This window comes from Petromyzon marinus, chromosome 82 (assembly GCF_048934315.1).
Source record: "Petromyzon marinus isolate PM22_M1 ecotype Great Lakes invasive population chromosome 82, UKy_Petmar_22M1.pri1.0, whole genome shotgun sequence".
NCBI lineage: Eukaryota > Metazoa > Chordata > Hyperoartia > Petromyzontiformes > Petromyzontidae > Petromyzon > Petromyzon marinus.
The window spans coordinates 6,254,620-6,282,149 of NC_133747.1; the positions used below are offsets into that span (position 1 = coordinate 6,254,620).

General features: G+C 52.2%; 1 protein-coding gene across 1 annotated transcript in view; it reads left to right on the forward strand.

Moving 5' to 3' along the window:
* Positions 1 to 27,530, forward strand: part of LOC116958740 (uncharacterized) — a 160,949-nt gene that overhangs the window by 44,951 nt on the left and 88,468 nt on the right. Inside the window, exons 6-14 of the mRNA XM_076057484.1 lie at positions 1,933 to 2,217; positions 4,620 to 5,159; positions 10,789 to 11,131; positions 12,211 to 12,315; positions 13,230 to 13,373; positions 16,894 to 17,041; positions 19,919 to 19,977; positions 21,823 to 21,896; positions 23,028 to 23,118. Of these exons, the coding sequence (XP_075913599.1) occupies positions 1,933 to 2,217; positions 4,620 to 5,159; positions 10,789 to 11,131; positions 12,211 to 12,315; positions 13,230 to 13,373; positions 16,894 to 17,041; positions 19,919 to 19,977; positions 21,823 to 21,896; positions 23,028 to 23,118 (1,789 nt within the window). The remainder of the gene's footprint in view (positions 1 to 1,932; positions 2,218 to 4,619; positions 5,160 to 10,788; positions 11,132 to 12,210; positions 12,316 to 13,229; positions 13,374 to 16,893; positions 17,042 to 19,918; positions 19,978 to 21,822; positions 21,897 to 23,027; positions 23,119 to 27,530) is intronic.

Genomic DNA, 27,530 nt, shown 5'->3' on the forward strand with positions numbered 1-27,530 from the left:
CTTTGACAAAGGAATTAGCATTAAATGACCGAAAAGCACAAGAGGACCGGCACGGAGGGGGGGAGTTTACAAATGTAGGTGTGAAGTGAAATAAGCTTCTATGAAAGTTTGGTATGTCACTATTTGGATAAATACTATTGAAAATTAGTTTAAATGTTTGGTATGATTTAGAACATCTTTCCAATGGTTGCTTAATTTGAAACCATCTTCTCGGTTGAAATTGTGTCTGTGTTTGTAAATCTGAATTGCCTCGTGGATAAATCTCTGATGAAAACCTGTGGGTTTACAAAGGACCTCGGTATCGGAGAAAATTATATCGTGATCACCCACAGCGTTGTAACAGTGGTCAGCTACGGCAGAAGAATTCGTTCTGCCGTGTTTCAAATCTGATTTGTGCTCGCGAATTTGGTCAGAGACATGTCGTTTCGTCTCCCCGATATAGCAGTCACCACAGGTGCAGCTCAATTTGTAAACCCCGGGGTACTGTAAGTCAGGAATGACATCCTTCACGGATGGGATCAGGTCACGAATTTTGTGTACTGTATTGAACCGGACCAGGATCTTGTGTTTGTTCAGAATTTTGGAGATCTTTTTAGTAACGTCTGCTATATATGGTAGTGTGATGGTTTTGATCAGAGTATCAAGTGGTTGTTTCTGTATGGAGGGAGAAACAGCTTGGCGGATGGTACGGTCAGAGTATCCGTTTCTCTTGAGGGCCAGATGTACATGTTTTAATTCACTGGTCAGGTGGTGTTGGTCCGAAATGCAATGAGCCCTGTGGTATAACATTTTGATGAGAGAATTTTTTTGAGTTGGGTGGTGGTGGGAATCAGGTTTCAAGTAGGAATCTGTGTGGGTGGGTTTCCTATAGACAGAATGTCCCAATGAGTCCTCTCAAACAAAACATCCATGAATGGCAGCTTGCCATCTTTCTCCACTTCCATGGTGAATTTGATGGCGGGATGTCTGGAATTGATGTGGTGTAGGAAAAGGTTTAAAGCTGGGAGGCCATGTGGCCAAGTGACGAAAGTGTCGTCCACATATCTCTTCCACAGGGAAGGTCTGAGGGTGGAAGTCTGGATGGCATCTGATTCAAATTTCTCCATGAAAACATTGCCTATCACTGGTGACAAGGGAGAACCCATGGGGGTACCCTCATTTTGTTTGTAGAAGGTGCCATTCCAAGTAAAGTAGATATTGGTGAGGCAGTGCCTAACCAGCGCAGGTGTATCGGGGTCTAGTCCATGTTGTACCAAATTTTAAATTATTTCAATGGTATCAGGTACTGGGACCTTGGTGAACAGAGAGACCACATCGAAGCTGACAAGGATATCGTCAGCGGACAGTACAACATCTTTGACCATAGAGACCAATTGGGCTGAGTTAAGTACTGCTGAGGCGGTCTTGCCAGTGAAAGGCAGCAAGGTATCTGACAGAAAACGTGCTAGCTTATACGTAGAGGAGTTGATCGTGGATATGATGGGTCGTAGTGGGGTACCTTCTTTATGAATCTTGGGGAGACCATAGAATCTAGGGGTCTTGCAGCAGAAGGTTTCAGGGAAGGGCGTTTAGTTGGTTCGATTAGGGAGGTCGAACTTGTGATGATGTTGTTGGTTTTTATCGTTAGGCTATTATCACTCAGACACTCACTCACTCAGACACTCTCAGACACTCTCTCACTCAGACACTCACTCAGACACTCATTCACTCAGACACACACTCACTCAGACACTCACTCACTCAGACACTCACTCACTCAGACACTCACTCCGACACTCACTCACTCAGTGTGTTGTGTCAGTGTGTGTCAGTGTGTGTGTCACACACACACACACTGACACACACACACTGACACACTGGCACACACACACACTGACACACACACACACACTGACACACACATACTCTCCCTGCTTCTCTGTCTCACCTCAGGACCCCATCACTGCCACCACCGCCACCACTGCCACCACCGCCACCACCGCCGCCACCGCCGCCACGTCACCCTCCTCGTCAGCCGCCCAGGAAAAAGCGATGCCCGACGGAGCCCTGGGGACCCCCGGCGGTCCCGGGTCGGAGGGACGGGCGGGAGGAGAGGGACAGGCAGAGGAGGATGAGGAGGTGGAGGGAGGAGGTGGAGGGAGGTCGTCATCGGTGGTGGTGGCTCGCCTGCTGCGGAAGGCGCATGTGCAGCTGCAGCAGATCAAGAGTGACAAGCAGGTCTGTGTGTGTGTCTGGCTGTGTGTGTCTGTGTGTGTGTCAGGCAGCGGGCAGAGATGATCTCCCAAGCGAAATGCTGAGGGAGGGTGGCGTTTGTGCACAGACTGCCCTATATGACATCATAGCAGTCTGGACCACTGGACGGGTTCCGCAGGATTGGAAGGATGCCCTCATGGTCCCCCTCTTTTTTGAAGGGGGACCGCACAGACTGTAACAACTACAGGGGCATCTCACTCCTCAGTGTGCCGGGAAAGGTCCTGGCAAGGATTATTCAACATCGCCTCGCCAGGCACGCTGAGGAGAGGCTTACGGAGCCCCAATGCGGTTTCAGGAAAGGGCGGTCCTGCACAGATGCCATATTTTGTGTCCGTCTGCTACAGCAGAGGTGTAGGGAATTCCAGCAAGACCTACATCTCTGCTTTATTGACCTGGTCAAGGCCTATGATACCATCAGTAGGCCTGGGCTCTGGGTTGTTCTTTGTGCTTTTGGAGTCCCTGACCCTCTGCTCACGATCATTAAGGACCTTCATGATGGTGAGCGGGCCCGGGTAAAATTACGTGGCCGGGAGTCCGAGCCATTCCCTGTACACCTTGGGGTGCGACAGGGATGTCCTCTGGCTCCCACATGATTTAACATCTTTTTTGACCACGTAGTTCGTGAAGCCTTCAATAGTTGTACTGGGGGAATCTCCATATGATACAGATATAATGGGAGGCTGATCGATGCCCAGGTGCGGTCAAGGGATGGCTCCCTATTGCTCAACCACGTTATGTATGCCGATGATTTGGTAATAGCTGCTCATTCAGAGGAGGAGTTGGAGACGCTGCTGCTTAGACTGGAGCGTGCCACTAAGAGATGGGGCCTTACCATCAGCCCCACCAAAACTAAGCACCTGCCTGGGTATTTTTTTACCATCAGACACTCCACCCCCACAAATCCCAATCGGTGATGGGGCAGTTGTGGAGAGAATGGAGAGTTTCCCATACCTGGGCAGTGTGTTTATGACCGGCTCCAGTTTAACAGCAGAGGTCTCACTCCGAATCAGTCGAGCGGCAATATCTTTTCATCGGTTGCGTAACGCTGTGTGGAAGCTACCTGGTCTGTCGCTCCGCACTAGGCTTCAGGTCTTCTCGGCCACGGTCATTCCCTCCCTTCTCTACGCTTGCGAAACGTGGACCCCCCTAATGGAACATCTTCGCCGGTTAGAAACATTTAGGCTGGCCTGCCTACGATCCATCCTGGGTTTAACCAGGCTGGATTGTGTGAGGAGCTCACAAATCCTTGAAAGATCTGGGCACGGTCCCATTAGTGAGCTACTCCGGCAGGCAAGGCTGCGTTGGCTGGGTCATGTAGCCCGCATGCCCAGCCCACCGCATGCCGAAACAGCTTTTGTTCGGCCGGATCGAGGGGGCTAAACGGGCGCGGCACGGGCTAGAGAAGAGATGGAGTGACGTGGTACAGGAGGACGTGGAGCTGATTGTACTTGCCGATGACCGGTACCAGCGGTGTCAAGATCGGCCTCTGTGGAGGAGGCTCGTGAAGGATGCTACTGGGCAGTTGGAGGCAGTCACCCTCCAAAAACAACGGAGGGCGGAGGAGCGACGCTCACAACAACGAGCGGAGCGCCGGGTGGCTGAAGCACAGCAGGTTGGCACAGTAGGGGGCACAGGTGGTGCATCAGCCAGTCATCTCAGTCAATCGACCCGTGGCACCTGGGTCTGCCCCGTGATCTGCCAGCGGGCAGTCGACACTTCACGTGGCGTCAAGGTGCACATAGCCTGGCACAAGCGTCGTGGTGACGTCACCGCCACTTAGTGGCGAATGCCGGTTGTTGTTGTTGTGTGTGTCTCTGTGTGTCTGTGTGTGTGTCTGTGTGTGTGTCTGTGTGTCTGTGTGTGTGTCTGTGTGTCTGTGTGTGTGTCTCTGTGTGTGTGTCTGTGTGTCTGTGTGTGTGTCTCTGTGTGTGTGTCTGTGTGCCTGTGTGTGTGTCTCTGTGTGTGTGTGTGTGTGTAGCGGTTAGCGCGCTGCACTATGAACCTGGCGACCCGGGTTCGATTCCCGCTCACGGCCAACACCAGTGACGATTATCTGAACCGGTCCCGGGCCTCCCCTAGGTCGACTCAGCCTCAAATGAGTACCTTGTGCGGTGTGTAAACATCGTCACTAGGGAGACAAAGGCGGTCGGGCGTGGTGCTGGCCACCCACCCCCTCGTGTACCGTTACCGGCCTTCATAGGTGCTCGCTAACAGCACTTGCCCCTACAGTCTGTTAAGGCTATACGGGGGATCTTTGTCTTTGTGTGTGTGTGTCCGTGTGTGTGTCTGTGTGTTGAGGAAGGCTTCACGTGCCACTGCAGCAGGCCCCTCCCTCTCACCTCTCTTTGCTCCCTCTCTCCCCGCAGTCCGTCCGCCATCTCAAGCCCGACTCCTCGCTTCCCTCGTCAGCTGCCCATCACCTCACCGCCACCACCGCCGCCACCACCGCCGCCACCGCCGCCACCACCGGCCCGGCAGTCCGGCCTGCCCGTGGTGCCCCGGTGTCGACGCGCTCCTCCCGCACGCGGTGCGATCACTCCGGCAACAACGCCGGCGCCGCCGCCACCGCCGCCACCACCGCCGCCACCACCGCCGCCATTGCCGCCACGGCCCAGCTGGCAGTGGTGCCGGTGGCGGCTTTGTTGCCGGCAGCGGCAGCGAGTACTTCAGCGAGTACTTCAGCGAGTACTTCAGCGAGTACTTCAGCGAGCTCGGAGAGTACTTCAGCGAGTACTTCAGCGAGTACTTCAGCGAGTACTTCAGCGAGTACTTCAGCGAGTACTTCAGCGAGCATGGCAGCGAGCATGGCAGCGAGCACGGCAGCGACGGGGGAGAGAGTTGGGATGAAGAGGAAACTGGATGCACTCTTCTCAAGGGAGGGAGGAAAGAGAGACAGCAGGTTCCAGGTGAGGGTCTCCTCTGTGTGTGTGTCTGTGTGTGTGTGTCTGTGAGTGTCTGTGTGTGTCTGTGTGTGTCTGTGTGTGTCTGTGTCGCGGTGCTGGACGGGCAACTCTGTCGTGGACAATGCTGTGGGGGGAGGGCCAATTCCGATTGGCTCCTCCCCTCATGGCGTCTGTGTCCACCACAGTGGCTAAACGGGGGCTCTGGACGGGTGCGAGGGGCTGGTAACCCCTCCACCTTTCCATTAATTACCACTAACCCACGAGTTAAACTGAAATATGGAACTAATAAGCTTGTGCCGGAGACCCCGGGGGGGACAGGTGTCTATGACGTCTTCTGGTCAAACCCCAATTGGCGGAGCCAGAAGATTGAATCTCTACCCTCAGGGCTCCTCCAGAAACAACGAAAAGCCACTTCGTGTGGCCACGTGGAATGTTCGAACGCTCACTGCGGAGGAGAGGCTGCCACTCCTCTGTCGGGAGCTGGACCGGTACCGCCTGGATCTCTGTGGCATTCAGGAGGTCCGGTGGACCTGTTCTGGCTCCTGCCACCATAAGGGGTGGACAGTCCTTTACTCGGGGCAGCAGACTGCCAAACAACAGGGTGTGGCTCTTCTTTTGAACAAAAGAATGAAGGGGGCGTGGGAGCGTGGCGGTGAGGTGTGGGAAGCTGTAAGCTCCAGGCTACTTTGGGCTCGCCTTCCCATCAACCGGAGGCGAGGAGTGGTGGTCGTGGTTACTTATGCCCCCACCGAAGACGAACATCCGTGGAGGGATGCAGGCAAAGTCGATGAGTCAGATGCCTTCTATGACCTCCTGTCACAGGTGCTGGCTAAAGTGGCACCTCGGGATAGAGTCATCAAGTTGGGTGACTTCAATGCCCGAGTTGGTCATGATGCTGGCACCTGGTCTGGAGTGATTGGAGGGCATGGGCCAGATCAGCTCAATAACAATGGTAGGAGGCTGCTAGATTTTTGTGCAGCCCATGGGCTTGTAATTACCAACACGCTCTTCCGGCATCAGCGCATCCACACAACATCATGGATGCATGCCGGGTCCAAGCAAGAACATCTGCTGGACTACATAGTGACGGACCAGTGGATGCGAGCCCATGTCCTTGACACCAGGACCTACCGTGGAGCTGATCTGCCCTCTGACCATCGACTAGTTATCTGTAAGATGCACCTGCCATTCTTCCACTCCGGTGGTGGGTGTACACCCAGAACCCCATTCCATGGTCTCAGTTATCTGATGAAAGTTGCAAGCGAGAATTTCATCATCGCTTGCGGCTGGGATTGGCATCATCCCCCACTCCTCCTGATGTTGAGGGTAGATGGGCAAGGTTTAGGACTGTGACTCATGCAGCTGCAATGGCTGCTTTGGGTACGCGATCCACACCTCCCCAGAGACCCTGGCTGACAGAGGAGGTGTTCAGGATGGTTGAGAAAAAGCGACAGGCCCACTGTCATCAGCTACAGAATCCCACATCAGAGAATGAGGAGGCTTACCGCAGCTTTCGCTCGGAGGTTCAGAGAGCCGTGAGGCACTGCAAGGATGGGTGGTGGTCGCGGGCTGCAGAGGAGATGGAGTCTGCCTCAGTGGCCCGTGATCACAAATCTCTATTTAACTCCATCAAAAAAGTAACCTGCAGCGCCACACCTATTACCATCATTAGGGGAAAAAACGGTGATCCAATCTCCGACCCCCAGGAACAGGTTTGCAGATTTGCTGAGCATTTCTGTGAGGTCCTGGGGGAGGGAAAATCCCTCAGCCAGGAAAACATCGTGGCACAAAGTGAGGATGACCCTGCTGATGCTGCTGGGCCTCAAATATTGGAAGAAGTCACCCGCTGTGAGTGGCTGGCTGAAGTACCATCTGTTGAGGAAGTACTGACGGCGATCCGGAGTCTGAGACCAGGAAAGGCAGCGGGCAGAGATGATCTCCCAAGAGATGCTGAGGGAGGGTGCCGTTTGTGCACAGACTGCCCTATATGACATCATAACAACAGTCCGGACAACTGGACGGGTTCCACAGGATTGGAAGGATGCTCTGTTGGTCCCCCTCTTTAAGAAGGGGGACCGCACAGACTGTACCAAGTACAGGGGCATCTCACTCCTCAGTGTGCCAGGAAATGTGCTGGCAAGGATTATTCAACATCGCCTTGCCAGGCACGCTGAGGAGGGGCTTGCGGAGCCCTAATGCGGTTTCAGGAAAGGGCGGTCCTGCACAGATGCCATTTTTTCTGTCCGTCTGCTACAGTAGAGGTGTAGGGAATTCCAACAAGACCTACATCCTCTTTGGTTCTATTCGGTAAAGTCACGTAGGTAAAAATAAAATAACAAAAAAGCACGACGTTTCGGCCACAACACAAGTGGCCCTCATCAGGTGAAGGGACCGGACTGTCCAGAGGACAGCGTTGGAGTGAAGACAGCAAGCCCAGGTCGCGTCCTTTAAGCTGTGTGGGAGGAAACAAAAAACGTCTTGACAAAGGAATTAGCATAACAATGATGTACTGGAGCGGCACGGAGGCGGGGAGGAGTTTACATAATGTTGGTGTGAAGGCAAATAAGCTGCTGTGAAAGTTTGGAATACCACTACTTGAATAAATATACTGTATCATTGAAAATTAGTTTAATGTTTTGGTTTGATTGAGAACATCTTTCCAATGATTGCTTAATTTGAAAACCATCCTATCGGTTGAAATTGTGTCTGTGTTTGTTAATCTGAATTGCCTCGTGGACAAATCTCTGATAAAAACCCGTGGGTTTGCAGAGAACCTTGGTATCGGAGAAAACTATATCGTGATCACCCACAGCGTTGTAACAGTGATCAGCTACGGCAGAATAATTCGTTCTGCCGTGTTTCAAATCTGATTTGTGCTCGCGAATTCGGTCAAAGACATTTCGTTTCGTCTCCCCGATATAGCAGTCACCACAGGTGCAGCTCAATTTGTAAACCCCGGGGTACTGTAAGTCAGGAACGACATCCTTCACAGATGGAATCAGGTCACGGATTTTGTGTACTGTATTGAACCGGACCTCTCATCAAAACGTTATACCACAGGGCACATTGCATTACGGACCAACACCACCTGACCAGTGAATTAAAACATGTACACCTGGCCCTCAAGAGAAACGGATACTCTGACCGTACCATCCGCCAAGCTGTTTCTCCCTCCATACAGAAACAACCACTTGATACTCTGATCAAAACCATCACACTACCATATATAGCAGGCGTTACTAAAAAGATTTCCAAAATTCTAAACAAGCACAAGATCAAGGTCCGGTTCAATACAGTACACAAAATTCGTGATCTGATCCCATCCGTGAAGGATGTCATTCCTGACTTACAGTACCCCGGGGTTTACAAACTGAGCTGGACCTGTGGTGACTGCTATATCGGGGAGACGAAACGAAATGTCTCTGACCAAATTCGCGAGCACAAATCAGATTTGAAACACGGCAGAACGAATTATTCTGCCGTAGCTGATCACTGTTACAACGCTGTGGGTGATCACGATATAGTTTTCTCCGATACCAAGGTTCTCTGCAAACCCACGGGTTTTTTATCAGAGATTTGTCCACGAGGCAATTCAGATTTACAAACACAGACATAATTTCAACCGAGAGGATGGTTTCAAATTAAGCAATCATTGGAAAGATGTTATAAATCAAACCAAAACATTAAACTAATTTTCAATGATACAGTATATTTATTCAAGTAGTGGTATTCCAAACTTTCACAGCAGCTTATTTGCCTTCACACCAACATTATGTAAACTCCCCCCCCCCGCCTCCGTGCCGCTCCAGTACATCATTGTTATGCTAATTCCTTTGTCAAGGCGTTTTTGTTTCCTCCCACACAGCTTAAAGGACGCGACCTGGGCTTGGCTGTCTTCACTCCAACGCTGTCCTCTGGACAGTCCGGTCCCTTCACCTGATGAGGGCCACTTGTGTTGTGGCCGAAACGTCGTCGTGATTTTTTGTTATTTTATTTTTACCTACGTGACTTTACCGAATAGAACCAAAGAGTATGGATCCTTGCAGTCACGAAAGCTTCAAATCTAGAAGATCTACATCTCTGCTTTATTGACCTGGTCAAGGTCTATGATACCATCAAGTAGGCCTGGGCTCTGGGTCGTTCTTCGTGCTTTTGGAGTCCCTGACCCTCTGCTAACGATCATTAAGGACGTTCATGATGGTGAGCGGGCCCAGGTAAAACTACGTGGCCGGAAGTCAGAGCCATTCCCTGTACACCTTTGGGTGCGACAGGGATGTCCTCTGGCGCCCACATTATTTAACATCTATTTTGACCACGTTTGTTCATGAAGCCTTCAATAGCTGTACCGGGGGAATCTTCATTTGGTACAGATATAATGGGAGGCTGATCGATGCCCGGGTGCGGTCAAGTGATGGCTCCCTATTGCTCAACCACGTTATGTATGCCGATGATTTGGTAATAGCTGCTCATTCAGAGGAGGAGTTGGAGACGCTGCTGCTGAGACTGGAGCGTGCCACTAAGAGGTGGGGCCTTACCATCAGCCCCACCAAAACTAAGCACCTGCCTGGGTTTTTTGTACCATCGGACACTCCACCCCCACAACTCCCAATCGGGGATGGGGCAGTTGTGGAAAGAGTGGAGAGTTTCTCATACCTGGGCAGTGTGCTTATGACCGGCTCCAGTTTAACCGCAGAGGTCTCACTCCGAATCAGTCGAGCGGCAATATCTTTTCATCGGTTCCGTAACGTTGTGTGGAAGCTACCTGGTCTGTCGCTCCGCACTAAGCTTCAGGTCTTCTCGGCCACGGTCATTCCCTCCCTACTCTACGCTTGCGAAACGTGGACCCCCCTAATGGAACATCTTCGCCGGTTAGAAACATTTAGGCTGGCCTGCCTACGATCCATCCTGGGTTTAACAAGGCTGGATTGTGTGAGGAGCTCACAAATCTTTGAAAGATCTGGGCAGGGTCCCATCGGTGAGCTCCTCCGGCAGGCAAGGCTGCGTTGGCTGGGTCATGTAGCCCGCATGCCCAGCCACCGCATGCCGAAACAGCTTTTGTTCGGCCGGATCTAGGGGGTTAGACAGGCGCGGCACGGGATAGAGAAGAGATGGAGTGACGTGGTACAGGAGGACGTGGAGCTGAGTGGACTTGCCGATGACCGGTACCAGCGGTGTCAAGATCGGCCTCTGTGGAGGAGGCTCGTGAAGGACTCTACTGAGCAGTTTTAGGCAGTCGCCCTCCAACAACAACGGAGGGCGGAGGAGCGACGCTCACAACAACGAGCGGAGCGCCGGGTGGCTAAAGCACAGCAGGTTGGCACAGTAGGGGGCACAGGTGGTGCATCAGCCAGTCATCTCAGTCAGTCGACCCGTGGCACCTGCTGGGTCTGCCCCGTGACCTCCTGCCTGCGGGCGTTCGACACTTCACGTGGCCTCAGGGTGCACATAGCCTGGCACAAGCGTCGTGGTGACGTCACCGCCACTTAGTGGCGAATGGCGGTTGTTGTTGTTGTTGTCCGTGTGTGTGTCTGTGTGTGTGTCTGTGTGTGTGTGACTGTGTGTGTGTCTCTCTCACGGTGTCTCTGTCTGTCTGTCTCCGTCTGCCTCTGTCTCTCCCCGCGTCTCACCACAGCCCCAGGTGTCCGTGTCTCCCTGCACGGCCCCCGTGCCCGGACCGCGCATCAAGCACGTCTGCCGGCGAGCTTCCATCGCCCTCGGCATGCCGCGTGCCACCCTGGCGCCCGCCGCCGCCGCCGCCGCCGCCGCCGCCGCCGTCGTCACGCCGGTCGCCGGCACCGTCGCCGGCGGCTCTCCCGCCACGCCGGTCGCCGGCGGGAGCGGTGGCGCCGCGGTGGAGGGAGCCGGCGTGGCGCTGCCCACGCTGGGCGCGCTGCTGCCCACGCTGAGCGCGCTGCTGCCCACGCTGAGCGCGCTGCCCGCGTACGAGAGGGCCGCGGTGTTGGCCGACTTGGACGGTGCGTGGGGAGCGGGGTGTGGTGGTGGGTGGGTGTGGGTGGGTGTGGTGGGTAGGGTGGGTAGGGTGGGTGGGTTAGTGGGTGAGTGGGTGAGTGGGTGGGTGAGTGAGTTGGTGAGTGAGTGATTGAGTGGGTGATTGGGTGAGTGAGTGGGTGATTGGGTGAGTGAGTGGGTGATTGGGTGAGTGAGTGGGTGAGTGAGTGGGTGGGTTGGTGAGTGAGTGGGTGATTGGGTGAGTGAGTGGGTGGGTGAGTGAGTTGGTGAGTGGGTGATTGGGTGAGTAAGTGAGTGGGTGAGTGAGTGGGTGATTGGGTGAGTAAGTGAGTGGGTGAGTGAGTGGGTGATTGGGTGAGTAAGTGAGTGGGTGAGTGAGTGGGTGATTGGGTGAGTGAGTGGGTGAGTGAGTTGGTGAGTGGGTGGGTTGGCGAGTGAGTGGGTGATTGGGTGAGTAAGTGAGTGGGTGAGTGAGTTGGTTAGTGGATGAGTGAGTGGGTGGGTGGGTGGGTGAGTGAGTGGGTGGGTGAGTGATTGAGTGGGTGATTGGGTGAGTGGGTGGGTGGGTGAGTGAGTGAGTCGGTGGGTGGGTGGGTTGGCGAGTGAGTGGGTGATTGGGTGAGTAAGTGAGTGGGTGAGTGAGTGGGTGATTGGGTGAGTAAGTGAGTGGGTGAGTGAGTTGGTGAGTGGGTGGGTTGGCGAGTGAGTAAGTGAGTGGGTGAGTGAGTTGGTTAGTGGGTGAGTGAGTGGGTGGGTGAGTGAGTGGGTGGGTGGGTGGGTGAGTGAGTGGGTGATTGGGTGAGTAAGTGAGTGAGTGGGTGATTGGGTGAGTAAGTGAGTGGGTGAGTGAGTGGGTGGGTGGGCGGGTGAGTGAGTGATTAAGTGGTTGAGTGAGTGGGTGGGTGAGTGAGTGAGTGATTGGGTGGTTGAGTGAGTGAGTGGGTGAGTGAGTGAGTGGGTGAGTGAGTGAGTGGGTGGGTGAGTGAGTGGGTGAGTGAGTTGGTGAGTGAGTGGGTGAGTGATTTGGTGAGTGAGTGGGTTAGTGAGTGGGTGAGTGATTTGGTGAGTGTCATTTCCCCACCAGACCGTTCTTCGGTGGACGACTCTGAGGAACCGGACTACCCGGTGCAGATCATCAAGGCACGGCACTCCGGGCGTGGCAACGACGCTCACCACGGTGCTCACCACGGTACTCACCACGACACTCACCACTACACTCACCATGACGCTCACCTGTGTCTGTCTGTGTATCTTAGTGTGTGCGTGTCTGTGTGTGTCTGTGTATCTGAGTGTGTGTCTGTGTGTGTCTGTGTATCTGAGTGTGTGTCTGTGTGTGTCTGTTTGTGTCTGTGTATCTGAGTGTGTGTCTGTGTGTGTCTGTGTGTGTCTGTGTGTCTGTGTATCTGAGTGTGTGTCTGTGTATCTGAGTGTGTGTCCGTGTGTCTGTGTGTGTCCGTGTGTCTGTGTGTGTCTGTGTATCTGAGTGTGTCTGTGTATCTGAGTGTGTGCGTGTCTGTGTGTGCGTGTCTGTGTGTGTGTGTCTGGGTGTGTGTGGGTGGGTGTCTGTCTGTGTGTGTCTGTCTGTCTGTGTGTGTCTGTCTGTCTGTGTGTGTGTCTCTGTCTGTCTGTGTGTGTCTGTCTGTCTCTCTGTGTGTGTGTCTGTCTGTGTGTGTGTCTGTCTGTGTCTCTGTCTGTGTGTGTGTCTGTGTGTGTCTGTCTGTGTGTGTCTGTCTGTGTGTGTGTCTGTCAGTGTGTGTCTGTCTGTGTCTCTGTGTGTGTCTGTCTGTCTGTCTGTGTGTGTCTGTCTGTCTTTGTGTGTCTGTGTGTCTCTGTGTGTGTCTCTGTGTGTGTGTCTCTGTGTGTCTCTCTGTGTCTCTGTGTGTGTCTGTGTGTGTACCACAGTGCCGGTCGCCTTAATAATAAGCGCTGTTCGCTAACAGCACTTGCCGCTACAGCCTGCTACAGCCTACACGGGGAACTTTGTCTGTGTATCGGTGCTGCCGCTGCTGCTGCTGCTGCTGCTGCTGCTCACAGCCACTTGCCCCGACAGTCTTGAGGCTACACGGGGGACCTTTGTCTGTGGTGGTGGCGGCGGCGTTGCAGGGCGAGGTGGTGGTGGTGGTGGTGCGGGGCGAGGTGGCTCTGACGGTGAGGGAGGAGATGCGGGGAGCTGCTCGGAGCTCCGCGACACGGATTACCTCCCACCTGGATCGCACACAGCCTCGCGCTCCCACCACAAACACAAAGGTAGCACACACACACAGTACATACACACTAACACACACACAGTACACACAGTACATACACACACTGACACACAGTACACACTAACACACACTAACACACACAGCCTCACGCTCCCACCACAAACACAAAGGTAGCACACACACACACTCAGACACACACACACAGTACACACACACACACACTAACACACAGTACACACTAACACACACAGCCTCACGCTCCCACCACAAACACAAAGGTAGCACACACACACACTCAGACACTCACACACACAGTACACACTAATACACAGTACACACACACACTAACACAGTACATACACACACTAACACACACAGCCTCACGCTCCCACCACAAACACAAAGGTAGCACACACACTAACACACAGACACACTAACACACAGTACACACACACACTCACACACACTCACTAACACACAGTACACACACACTAACACACAGTACACACACACACACACTAACACACACAGCCTCACGCTCCCACCACAAACACAAAGGTAGCACACACACACACTCAGACACTCACACACAGTACACACAGTACATACACACACTAACACACAGTACACACACACACACACTAACACACACAGCCTCGCGCTCCCACCACAAACACAAAGGTAGCACACACACACACTCAGACACTCACACACACACTAACACACTCACACACTAACACACTCACACACAGTACATACACACACTAACACACACACACTAACACACACCACACACTCACACACACACACAGTACATACACAGTACACACACACTAACACACTCACACACAGTACACACACACAGCCTCACGCTCCCACCACAAACACAAAGGTAGCACACACACACTCAGACACACACAGTACACACACACACACACTCACACACAGTACACACTAACACACAGCCTCACGCTCCCACCACAAACACAAAGGTAGCACACACACTAACACACAGACACACTAACACACAGTACACACACACACTCACACACACTCACTAACACACAGTACACACACACTAACACAGTACACACACACACAGCCTCACGCTCCCACCACAAACACAAAGGTAGCACACACACACACTCAGACACACACACACACACACTAACACACTCACACACTAACACACTCACACACAGTACATACACACACTAACACACACACACTAACACACAGTACACACACACACACAGTACACACACACACAGCCTCGCGCTCCCACCACAAACACAAAGGTAGCACACACACACACACAGTACATACACACACTAACACACACACAGTACACACACACACTAACACACAGCCTCACGCTCCCACCACAAACACAAAGGTAGCACACACACACACTCAGACACACACACACTCACACTAACACACTCACACACTAACACACTCACACACAGTACATACACACACTAACACACACACACTAACACACAGTACACACACACACAGTACACACACACACAGCCTCGCGCTCCCACCACAAACACAAAGGTAGCACACACACACTCAGACACACACACACTCACACTAACACACTCACACACTAACACACTCACACACAGTACATACACACACTAACACACACACACTAACACACACACACTAACACACAGTACACACACACACACAGTACACACACACACAGCCTCGCGCTCCCACCACAAACACAAAGGTAGCACACACACACACTCAGACACTCACACACACACTAACACACTCACACACTAACACACTCACACACAGTACATACACACACTAACACACACACACTAACACACACCACACACTCACACACACACAGTACATACACAGTACACACACACTAACACACTCACACACAGTACACACACACAGCCTCACTCTCCCACCACAAACACAAAGGTAGCACACACACACTCAGACACTCACACGCAGTACACACACACACACTAACACACACTAACACACACACACAGTACATACACACACACTAACACACACACAGCCTCACGCTCCCACCACAAACACAAAGGTAGCACACACACACTCAGACACACTCAGTACATACACACACTAACACACAGTACACACACACACACTCACACACAGTACACACTAACACACAGCCTCACGCTCCCACCACAAACACAAAGGTAGCACACACACTCAGACACACACAGTACACACACACACACTAACACACAGTACACACACAGCCTCACGCTCCCACCACAAACACAAAGGTAGCACACACACACACACTAACACACTCACACACTAACACACAGTACACACTAACACACACACACTCACACACTAACACACAGTACATACACACACTAACACACACTAACACACACACACTAACACTAACACACACAGCCTCACGCTCCCACCACAAACACAAAGGTAGCACACACACACACTCAGACACTCACACACAGTACACACACACACACACTAACACACACACACAGTACATACACACACACTAACACACACACAGTCTCACGCTCCCACCACAAACACAAAGGTAGCACACACACACACACTCACACACACACAGTACATACACACACTAACACACAGTACACACACACACACACTAACACATACACACACTAACACACACAGCCTCACGCTCCCACCACAAACACAAAGGTAGCACACACACACACACACTAACACACACACACTAACACACACACAGCCTCACGCTCCCACCACAAACACAAAGGTAGCACACACACACACTAACACACACAGCACACTAACACACAGTACACACTAACACACACACACACTAACACACACACACACTAACACACAGTACACACACACACTAACACACACACACAGTACATAAACACACAGCCTCACGCTCCCACCACAAACACAAAGGTAGTACACACACTCACACACAGTACACACTCTAACACACACACTAACACACTCTAACGCACACGCACACTCACACATGCACACTCAAACACACACTCACACACGCACACTCAAACACACACACATGCACACTCAAACACTCACACACACGCACACTCAAACACACACTCACACACGCACACACACGCACACTCACACATGCACACTCAAACACACACACTCACACATACGCACACACTCACACACACACACTCACGCACTCACACACTCTTCACGCACACACACACATGCACACTCACACACTCACACACACACTCACACACGCACTCACACACGCACACTCACACACTCAAACACACACTCACACACTCACACACACACACATTCACACACTCACGCACACACTCACACACGCACACTCACGCACACACACACAACGTAATGCACACTGTTTACACACACACAGTAGCCCGAACGTCGCCCGAACGTCGCCCGAACGTCGCCCGAACGTCGCCCGAACGTCGCCCGAACGTCGCCCGAACGTCGCCCGGACGTGGCGTTGACCGTGGCGTGAACGCGCGACCATCCTCCCCCCCCCTCCCCGGCAGGCTCGTCGGCCCCCGCGTGCAAGCGGTCGCGTGCAGGCCGCTGCGGTGAATGTGCCCCGTGCCTCGTGGCCGACGACTGCGGCCGCTGCCCTCACTGCCTGGACAAGCCCAAGTTCGGGGGCAACAACGTGCGGAAGCAGTGCTGCATGTGAGTCACACACACACACTCATATACACACACATAGACACACACACAGACACACATGGACACACACACAGTACACACACACATAGACACACATACAGTCACACACACACACATACACACAGACACACACACAGACACATACACACACAGACACACAGACACACACACAAACACACACACACACAGACATATACACACAGACACACACACACATACACAGTACACACACACACAGACACTCATATACACACACACACTCATATACACACATAGACACACACACACACTCACTGGTACACACACACATAGACACACTGTCACACACAGTGGCACACACACACAGTCACACAGACACACACACACACACTCACACACACACACTGTCACACACACACACTCGTACACACACACACACTCGTACACACACACTGGCACACACACACAGTGGTACACACTCACACACACAGTGGCACACACAGACACACACACACACTGGCACACACACACGTACACACACACACACTCATATACACACACACACTCATATACACACATAGACACACACACACTCACTGGTACACACACACATAGACACACACACACACAGTGGTACACAGACACACACACAGACACACACAGACACACACATAGACACACACATAGACACACACACAGACACACACACAGACACACACACAGACACACTGTCACACACTCATATACACACACACAGACACACACACACAGTGGTACACACTCACACACACAGTGGCACACACACACACACAGACACACACACACACTGGTACACACACACATACACACACACTGTCACACACAGTGGTACACAGACACACACACAGACACACACAGACACACACATAGACACACACACAGACACACTGTCACACACTCATATACACACACACAGACACACAAACACAGTGGTACACACTCACACACACAGTGGCACACACACACACAGACACACACACACACACTGGTACACACACATAGACACACACACACACTGTCACACACACTCACACACTCATATACACACACACACAGACACACACACTCACACACACAGACACACACAGACACACACAGTGGTACACACACACGTACACACACACTGTCTCACACACACACACACAGTGGTACACACACACTGGCACACAGACACACTCACTGGTACACACTCACACACACGTACACACACACACACACACTGGTACACACACACACACACACTGGTACACACACACACACAGTATACACAGTACACACACTGGCACACACACACACAGTGGCACACAGACACACTCACTGGTACACACTCACACACACAGACACAGACACACACACACAGACACACACACATTCATATACACACACACACTGATACACACACACACTGGTACACACACACTCACACACACACACTCACACAGACACACACACACACTGGCATACACACACACAGTGGCGCACACACACACACACACACTGGTACACACACACACACTGGTACACACACACACTGGCACACACACACACTGACACACACACACACTGGTACACTGACACACACACACACACTGGTACACACACACACTGGCACACACACACACTGGCACGCACGCACACACACACACACTGGCACGCACGCACACACACACACTGACACACACACACTGGCACGCACGCACACACACACACACTGGCACGCACGCACACACACACACTGGCACACACACACTCAATCACCAACCCATCCACTCACCCACCAACCCATTGACTCAGCCACTTACCCACCCACTCACCCACCCACTCACCCACCCACCCACTCACCCACCCACTCACTCACCCACCCACTCACCCACTCACCCACCCACCCACTCATCCACCCACCCACTCACTCACTCACCCACCCACCCACTCACCCACCCACTCACCCACCCACTCACTCACTCACTCACCCACTCACCCACCCACTCACCCACTCACTCACCCACTCACTCACCCACTCACTCACTCACCCACCCAATCACCCTCCTAACCACTCACCCACTCACCCATCCACCCACTCACCCATCCACCCACTCACCCACCCATCCACCCACCCACTCACCCACCCACCCACTCACTCCACCCAATCACTCACTCACTCACTCATCCACCCACCCACCCACTCACTCACCCACCCACTCACCCACCCACCCACCCACTCACTCACCCACTCACCTGGTCTAGCGGTGATGGTGTTGGTGGTAGTGATGATGGTGGGGGTAGTGGTGGTGTAGTGGTGGTGGTAGTGTAGTGGTGGTGGTGTAGTGAACGTCCCCAGCACTGGGGGAGAGACAAAGACGGCCGGGCGTGGTGCTGGTGGCCACCCACCCCCTCTGTGTGTGTAGCCACAGTGCCGGTAGCCTTCATAGGTGCTGTTGCTGCTACTCGCTACTAACAAACAGCACTTGCCCCTACAGTCTGTCTATATATACTGTGTGTGTCTGTGTGTGTGTGTGTGTCTGTGTGTGTGCGTGTCTGTGTGTGTGTCTGTGTGTGTCTGTGTGTCTGTCTATGTGTGTGTCTGTATGTGTGTGTGTGTCTGTGTGTGTGTGTGTCTGTGTGTGTGTGACTGTGTGTGTGTGTGACTGTGTGTGTGTGTCTGTGTGTGTGTGTGTCTGTGTGTGTGTGTGACTGTGTGTCTGTGTGTGTGTGTCTGTGTGTGTGTGTGTGTGTCTGTGTGTGACTGTCTGTGTGTGTGTCTGTGTGTGACTGTCTGTGTGTGTGTGTGTGTCTGTGTGTGTCTGTGTGTGACTGTCTGTGTGTGTGTGACTGTGTGTGTGTCTGTCTGTGTGCCTTCCACAGACACAGAAAATGCGTGAATCGACAAAAAACAAAGGGGTTCGGAAAGAAAACGACAGAGTGTGAGACACACACAGACACACACACAGACACACACACACAGACACACAGACACACACAGACACACACAGACACACACAGACACACACAGACACTCACACACAGACACACACACACAGACACACACAGACACACACACACAGACACACACAGACACACACAGACACACACACAGACACACACACACAGACACACACAGACACACATGGACACACACACAGTACACACACACATAGACACACATACAGTCACACACACACATACACACAGACACACACACAGACACATACACACACAGACACACAGACAGACACACAAACACACACACACAGACATATACACACAGACACACACACATACACAGTACACACACACACAGACACAAAAACAAAGATAAAGATCCCCCATATAGCCTTAACAGACTGTAGGGGCAAGTGCTGTTAGCAAGCACCTATGAAGGCCGGAACGGTACACGAGGGGGTGGGTAGCCAGCACCACGCCCGACCGCCTTTGTCTCCCCAGTGGCGATGTTTGCACACCGCACCAGGTACTCATTTGAGGCTGAGTCGACCTAGGGTAAGCCCAGGACCGGTTCAGATAATCGTCACTGGTGTTGGCCGTGAGCGGGAATCGAACCCGGGTGGCCAGGTTCATAACGCAGCGTAGCGCTAACCGCTACACTATCGCTCCCCACAACATACACACACACACAGACACACACACACAGACACACACACACAGACACACACACACACAGACACACACAGACACACACAGACACACACATACATCATGTCTCTGTGTCTCTCTGTCTCTGTGTCTCTCTGTGTCTTTCCCAATGTCTCTCCGCCAATGTCTCTGTGTCTCTCTCCCACTGTCTCTCTGTGTCTGCGTGTCTCTGTGTCTGTGTCTCTCTCACACTGTCTCTCTGTCTCTGTGTCTGTCTCCCACTGTCTCTCTGTGTCTGCGTGTCTCTGTGTCTCTGTGTCTGTGTCTCTGTGTCTGTCTCCCACTGTCTCTCTGTGTCTGCGTGTCTCTGTGTCTGTGTGTCTGTGTTTGTGTCTCTCTCCCACTGTCTCTCTGTTTCTCTGTGTCTCTCTGTGTCTCTCTGTTTCTCAGTCTCTGTGTCTGTGTGTCTCTGTGTCTCCGAATGTCTCTCTGTGTCTTTGTCTTTGTGTTTCTCCCAATGTCTCTCTGTGTCAGCGTGTCTCTGTCTCTGTGTCTCTCTCCCAATGTCTCTCTGTCTCTCTGTGTCTCTGTGTCTCTCTGTCTCTGTGTCTCTCTCCCACTGTCTCTGTCTCTTTGTGTCTCTGTGTGTCTGTCTCTGTGTCTCTCTGTCTCTCTGTGTCTCTGTGTCTCTCTCCGAATGTGTCTCTGTGTCTCTCTCCCACTGTCTCTCTGTGTCTGTGTCTCTCTGTCTCTCTGTCTCTGTGTCTCTGTGTCTCTCTCCCAATGTCTCTCTGTATTTCTGTGTCTCTCTGTGCCTCTGTCTCTGTCTCTCTGTGTCTCTCTGTGTGTGTCTCTGTCTCTGTCTCTCTGTCTGTGTCTCTCTGTCTATCTGTGTCTGTGTCTCTCTGTCTCTGTGTCTCTCTGTGTCTCTGTGTTTCTGTGTCTCTCTGTATCTCTGTTTCTGTGTCTCTGTGTGTGTGTCTCTGTCTCTCTGTCTGTGTCTCTGTGTCTCTCTCCCACTGTCTCTCTCTCTGTGTCTCTGTGTCTCTCTCCCAATGTTTCTCTGTCTCTGTGTCTCTCTGCGTCTCTGTGTCTCTCTATGTCTCTGTGTGTCTGTGTCTCTCTGTGTCTCTGTCTCTGTGTCTCTCTGTGTCTCTGTCTCTCTCTCTGTGTCTCAGTGCTGAAAGGAAAACTCCTGGACTCTGTTCCGTTGGAATCGCAAAGACTTCCCTTGCAAGGGGCACGCATCAAGGTCAGTGTAGTGTATAGTGTAGTGTATAGTGTAGTGTGTAGTGTATAGTGTAGTGTATAGTGTAGTGTATAGTGTAGTGTATAATGTAGTGTATAGTGTAGTGTATAGTGTAGTGTATAGTGTAGTGTATAATGTAGTGTATAGTGTAGTGTATAGTGTAGTAGTGTATAGTGTAGTAGTGTATAGTGTAGTAGTGTAGTGTATAGTGTAGTAGTGTATAGTGTAGTGTATAGTGTAGTGTATAGTGTAGTAGTGTATAGTGTAGTAGTGTATAGTGTAGTGTATAGTGTAGTGTATAGTGTAGTAGTGTATAGTGTAGTAGTGTAGTAGTGTGTAGTGTAGTAGTGTATAGTGTAGTAGTGTATAGTGTAGTAGTGTATAGTGTAGTAGTGTATAGTGTAGTGTAGTCGTGTATAGTGTAGTGTAGTAGTGTATAGTGTAGTGTAGTCGTGTATTGTGTAGTGTGTAGTGTAGTGTATAATGTAGTCGTGTATAGTGTAATAGTGTAGTAGTGTATAGTGTAGTTTTGTAGTGTATAGTGTAGTTTAATAGTGTGTAGTGTATAGTGTAGTAGTGTATAGTGTAGTAGTGTGTAGTGTATAGTGTAGTAGTGTATAGTGTAGTCGGGTATAGTGTAGTGTGTAGTGTAGTAGTGTATAGTGTAGTGTAGTAGTGTAGTTTAGTAGTGTGTAGTAGTGTATAGTGTAGTGTAGTAGTGTAGTTTAGTAGTGTGTAGTGTAGTAGTATGTAGTGTATTGTAGTGTAGTGTATAGTGTGTGCTATCTGTGTCTGTACTATCTGTGTGTGTGTGATTGTGTGTGTGTGACTGTGTGTATGTGTGTGACTGTGTGTGTGTGACTGTGTGTGTGACTGTGTGTGTGTGACTGTGTGTGTGTGTGTGACTGTGTGTGTGTGTGACTGTGTGTGTGTGTGACTGTGTGTGTGTGTGTGACTGTGTGTGTGTGTGTGACTGTGTGTGTGTGACTGTGTGTGTCTCTGTGTGTGTGACTGTGTGTGTGTCTTTGTTTTTTGTGTGACTGTGTGTGTCTCTGTGTGTGTCTCTTTGTGTGTGACTATGTGTGTCTGTGTGTGTGTGACTGTGTGTGACTGTGTGTGTGTGACTGTGTGTAGGTTCCAGGCCAGCCTCGTCCGATGGTTCCTGGGCCTGGCCACGTGGAGCGAACTCCTCTCTGTCGCCTGGAGAACTGTCGCAGGAGAGGTGGTGAGGATGGTGGTGGTGAGGATGGTGGTGGTGGTGGTGAGGATGGTGGTGGTGGCGAGGGTGATGGTGGGGGGTGGTGGTGGTAGTGGTGAGGATGGTGGTGGTGGTGAGGATGGTGGTGCTGGTGAGGATGGTGGTGGTAGCGAGGGTGATGGTGGGGGTGGTGGTGGTGGTGGGGGTGGTGGTAGTGGTGAGGATGGTGGTGGTAGTGGTGAGGATGGTGGTGGTGGTGGTGGTGAGGATGGTGGTGTTGGTGAGGATGTGTGGCAAAACAACCCCCTACCTCCTCGCGGTGCCGGACGGGCAACTCTGTCGTGGACAGTGCTGTGGGGGGAGGGCCAATTCCGATTGGCTCCTCCCCTCATGGCGTCTGTGTCCACCACAGTGGCTAAACGGGGGCTCTGGACGGGTGCGAGGGGCTGGTAACCCCTCCACCTTTCAATTAATTACCACTAAACCACGAGTTAAACTGAAATATGTAACTAATAAGCTTGTGCTGGAGGCCCCGGAAGGACAGGCATTTATGACGTCTCCTGGCCAAACCCCAATTGGCGGAGCCAGGAGATTGAATCTCTACCCTCGGGGCTCCTCCAGAAACAACAAAAAGCCACTACGGATGGCCACGTGGAATGTTCGAACACTCACTGCGGAGGAGAGGCTGCCACTCCTCTGTCGGGAGCTGGACCGGTACCGCCTAGACACCAGGACCTACCGTGGAGCTGATCTGCCCTCTGACCATCGACTAGTCATCTGTAAGATGCGCCTGCCATTCTTCCACTCCAGTGGTGGGTGTACACCCAGGACCCCATTCCAACCTAAAGTGGCCTGGTCTCAGTTATCTGATGAAAGTTGCAAGCGAGAATTTCATCATCGCTTGCGGCTGGGATTGGCATCGTCCCCGACTCCTGATGTCGAGGGTAAATGGGCGAGGTTTAGGACTGTGACTCATGCAGCTGCAATGGCTGCTTTGGGTACGCAGTCCAGACCTCCCCAGAGACCCTGGCTGACAGGAGGTGTTCAGGATGGTTGAGAAAAAGCGACAGGCCCACTGTCATCGGCTACAGAATCCCACGTCAGAGAATGAGGAGGCTTACCGCAGCCTTCGCTCGGAGGTTCGGAGTGCCGTGAGGCGCTGCAAGGATGGGTGGTGGTCGCGGGTTGCTGAGGAGATGGAGTCTGCCTCAGTGGCCCGCGATCACAAATCTCTATTTAACTCCATCAAAAAAGTAACCTGCAGCGCCACACCTATTGCCATCATTAGGGGAAAAAACGGTGATCCAATCTCCGACCCCCAGGAACAGGTTTGCAGATTTGCTGAGCATTTCTGTGAGGTCCTGGGGGAGAGAAAATCCCTCAGCCAGGAAAACATCGTGGCACAAAGTGAGGATGACCCTGCTGAAGCTGCGGTGCCTCAAATATTGGAAGAAGTCACCCCCTGTGAGTGGCTGGCTGAAGTAGCATCTGTTGAGGAAGTACTGACGGCGATCCGGAGTCTGAGACCAGGAAAGGCAGCGGGCAGAGATGATCTCCCAAGCGAAATGCTGAGGGAGGGTGGCGTTTGTGCACAGACTGCCCTATATGACATCATAACAACAGTCTGGACCACTGGACGGGTTCCGCAGGATTGGAAGGATGCCTTGGTGGTCCCCCTTTTTAAGAAGGGGGACCGCACAGACTGTAACAAGTACAGGAGCATCTCACTCCTCAGTGTGCCGGGAAATGTTCTGGCAAGGATTATTCAGCATCGCCTTGCCAGGCACGCTGAGGAGAGGCTTGCGGAGCCCCAATGCGGTTTCAGGAAATGGCAGTCCTGCACAGATGCCATATTTTCTGTCCGTCTGCTACAGCAGAGGTGTAGGGAATTCCAGCAAGACCTACATCTCTGCTTTATTGACTTGGTCAAGGCCTATGATACTATCAGTAGGCCTGGGCTCTGGGTTGTTCTTCGTGCTTTTGGAGTACCTGACCCTTTGCTCACGATCATTAAGGACCTTCATGATGGTGAGCGGTCCCGGGTAAAACTACGTGGCCGGGAGTCAGAGCCATTCCCTGCACACCTTGGGGTGCGACAGGGATGTCCTCTGGCTCCCACATTATTTAACATCTATTTTGACCACGTAGTTCGTGAAGCCTTCAATAGCTGTACCGGGGGAATCTCCATATGGTACAGATATAATGGGAGGCTGATCGATGCCCGGGTGCGGTCAAGGGATGGCTCCCTATTGCTCAACCACGTTATGTATGCCGATGATTTGGTAATAGCTGCTCATTCAGAGGAGGAGTTGGAGACGCTGCTGCTGAGAATGGAGCGTGCTACTAAGAGGTGGGGCCTTACCATCAGCCCCACCAAAACTAAGCACCTGCCTGGGTATTTTGTACCATCGGACACTCCACCCCCACAACTCCCAATCGGTAATGGGGCAGTTGTGGAGAGAGTGGAGAGTTTCCCATACCTGGGCAGTGTGCTTATGACCGGCTCCAGTTTAACAGCAGAGGTCTCACTCCGAATCAGTCGAGCGGCAATATCTTTTCATCGGTTGCGTAACGCTGTGTGGAAGCTTCCTGGTCTGTCACTCTGCACTAAGCTTCAGGTCTTCTCGGCCACGGTCATTCCCTCCCTTCTCTACGCTTGCGAAACGTGGACTCCCCTAATGGAACATCTTCGCCGGTTAGAAACATTTAGGCTGGCGTGCCTACAATCCATCCTGGGTTTAACCAGACTGGATCGTGTGAGGAGCTCACAAATCCTTGAAAGATCTGGGCAAGGTCCCATTGGTGAGCTCCTCCGGCAGGCAAGGCTGCGATGGCTGGGTCATGTAGCCCGCATGCACAGCCACCGCATGCCGAAAACAGCTTTTGTTCGGCCGGATCGAGGAGGCTAAACGGGCACGGCACGGGCTAGAGAAGAGATGGAGTGATGTGGTACAGGAGGATGTGGAGCTGAGTGGACTTGCCGATGACTGGTACCAGCGGTGTCAAGATCGGCCTCTGTGGAGGAGGCTCGTGAAGGACGCTACTGGGCAGTTGGAGGCAGTCGCCCTCCAACAACAACGGAGGGTGGAGGAGCGATGCTCACAACAACGAGCGGAGCGCCGGGTGGCTAAAGCACAGCAGGTTGGCACAGTAGGGGGCACAGGTGGTGCATCAGCCAGTCATCTCAGTCAGTCGACCCGTGGCACCTGCTGGGTCTGCCCCGTGACCTCCTGCTAGCGGGCGTTCAACACTCCACGTGGCCTGAAGGTGCACATAGCCTGGCACAAGCGTCGTGGTGATGTCACCGCCACTTAGTGGCGAATGGCGGTTGTTGTTGTTGGTGAGGATGGTGGTGGTGATGTGGATGGTGGTGGTGAGCGTGGTGGTGGTGCTGGTGCTGGGCGTGGTGGTGTAGTGGTGGTAGTGGTGTTAGTGGTGGTGTTGTTGATTGGTGGTGGTGAGCGTGGTGGTGATCGTGGTGGTGTTAGTGGTGGTGTTGTTGATTGTGGTGGTGGTGAGCGTGGTGGTGTAGTGGTGGTGTAGTGGTGATCGTGGTGGTGTAGTGGTGGTGTTGTTGATTGTGGTGGTGGTGGTGAGCGTGGTGGTGTAGTGGTGTTAGTGGTGGTGGTGGTGTTGTTGATTGTGGTGGTGGTGGTGAGCGTGGTGATGAGCGTGGTGGTGTAGTGGTGGTGTTGTTGATTGTGGTGGTGGTGAGCATGGTGGTGTAGTGGTGGTAGTGGTGTTAGTGGTGGTGGTGTTGTTGATTGTGGTGGTGGTGTTGTTGATTGTGGTGGTGGTGTTGTTGTTGATTGTGGTGGTGGTGTTGTTGTTGATTGTGGTGTTGTTGTTGATTGTGGTTTTGGTGGTGTTAGTGGTGGTGTAGTGGTGGTGTTAGTGGTGGTGTAGTGGTGTTGTTGTTGATTGTGGTGGTGGTGGTGTTAGTGGTGGTGTAGTGGTGGTGTTGTTGATTGTGGTGGTGGTGTTGTTGTTGATTGTGGTGGTGGTGGTGAGCGTGGTGGTGGTGTAGTGTTGTTGTTGTTGATTGTGGTGGTGTTGTTGTTGTTGATTGTGGTGTTGTAGTTGATTGTGGTGGTGTTGTTGATTGTGGTGGTGTTGTTGTTGATTGTGGTGGTGGTGTAGTGGTGTTAGTGGTGGTGTTGTTGTTGATTGTGGTGTTGTTGTAGTTGATTGTGGTGGTGTTGTTGATTGTGGTGGTGTTGTTGTTGATTGTGGTGGTGGTGTTGTGGTGTTAGTGGTGGTGTTGTTGTTGATTGTGGTGTTGTTGTTGTTGATTGTGGTGTTGTTGTAGTTGATTGTGGTGGTGTTGTTGATTGTGGTGGTGTTGTTGTTGATTGTGGTGGTGGTGTAGTGGTGTTAGTGGTGGTGGTGTTGTTGTTGATTGTGGTGGTGTTGTTGTTGATTGTGGTGGTGGTGGTGGT